General features: G+C 67.3%; 1 protein-coding gene across 1 annotated transcript in view; it reads right to left on the reverse strand.

Annotated features, from left to right (window-relative positions):
• Positions 1-589: 589 nt before the first annotated feature.
• The window catches only part of SPTBN4 (spectrin beta, non-erythrocytic 4), a gene marked incomplete at its 3' end in the record, with an annotated part of 18998 nt that continues 18203 nt past the window's right edge, over positions 590-1384 (reverse strand). The window contains exon 28 of the mRNA XM_026048813.1: positions 590-810. Within this exon, the coding sequence (XP_025904598.1) occupies positions 590-810 (221 nt within the window). The remainder of the gene's footprint in view (positions 811-1384) is intronic.

Here is a 1384-nt window from a genome sequence, read left to right on the forward strand (position 1 = left end):
CTGCACCATGCTGTGCCATGCTGCACCGTCCTGGATCGTGCCATGCCGTGCTGCGCTGCACCATGCTGTGCCATGCTGCACCGTCCTGGATCATGCCATGCCGTGCTGCATGGTGCCATGCTGCACCAGGCCGTGCTATGCTGTGCCACACTGTGCCATGCTGTGCTGCAACGTGCCATGCTGTGCCATGCTGCGCCGTCCTGCATCGTGCCATGCTGTGCTGCACGGTGCCATGCTGCACCGGGCCGTGCAATGCTATGCCATGCCGTGCTGCACGGTGCCATGCTGCACCAGGCCGTGCTATGCTGTGCCACACTGTGCCATGCTGTGCTGCAATGTGCCATGCTGTGCCATGCTGCGCCATTCCGCATCGTGCCATGCTGTGCTGCACGGTGCCGTGCTGCACCAGGCCATGCAATGCTGTGCCATGCTGTGCTGCAATGTGCCATGCTGTGCCATGCTGTGCCGTCCCGCATCGTGCCATGCCGTGCTGCATCATGCCATGCCGTGCCAATGTGTGCTGCCCCACGGCGCCATGCCCTGCAGCACCGCGCTGTGCCTCCCCGTGCCGCGCCGCGCCGCGCCGTGCCAGGCGGGCGCACCTCAGCTTGAAGACGTTCTTCTTCTTCTTGTAGTCGCTGGCCACGTCGCTGGCGGCGCCGTGCAGGCTGAGCAGCGGCTCGCCGCCGTGCGTGCTGCCCGACGCCGGCCCCTTCGCGTCCTTGTAGAAGCCCAGGTCGCCCTTGCTCAGCACGCAGTAGAGGTTCACCCAGGACCTGCCGCGGCGGCGAGCGGGGGCACCTCTGGGTGCTGCAGCGGGGGGCGCCCGCCCTGGCGCGGAGACCCCCCGGCCCGGCCAGGGGTAGCTGCTCCCTTGCATGGGCCCCTCTGAATCCAAACGCTCCCTTGGGCAGACCTCCAAGCCCCGGGACACCCATCCTCTTCCTCGCTTGCAGGAGCCCCCAGGACCTTGGGCACCCTCTCCCTCGCACAGGTCCCCCCAAAACCCAAAGGCACCCGCCCCGTTGCACAGACCTGAGTGCACCCTGACCCGTGCACAGACCCGCTCCATGCCCAATGCCCCATGTCCGTTGCACGACCTCCCCACCATGCACCGTGTCCCTTGTAAGGACCCTCGCCTTGAACCCCAGGGCACCGTGTCCCTCATATGGAGCCCCCCAACCCCCAATGCACCGTGTCCCGTGCACGGAGCCCCCTGACCCCCAATGCACCGTGTCCCTTGCATGGAGCCCCCTGACCCCCAATGCACCGTGTCCCTTGCACGGAGCCCCCTGACCCCCAATGCACCGTGTCCCTTGCATGGAGCCCCCCAACCCTCAATGCACCCTGACCCGTGCACGGAGCCCCCCGACCCCCACGCACC

Source organism: Nothoprocta perdicaria, unplaced genomic scaffold (genome assembly GCF_003342845.1).
Source record: "Nothoprocta perdicaria isolate Ctin4 unplaced genomic scaffold, notPer1 scaffold_571, whole genome shotgun sequence".
NCBI classification, from domain to species: Eukaryota; Metazoa; Chordata; class Aves; order Tinamiformes; family Tinamidae; genus Nothoprocta; species Nothoprocta perdicaria.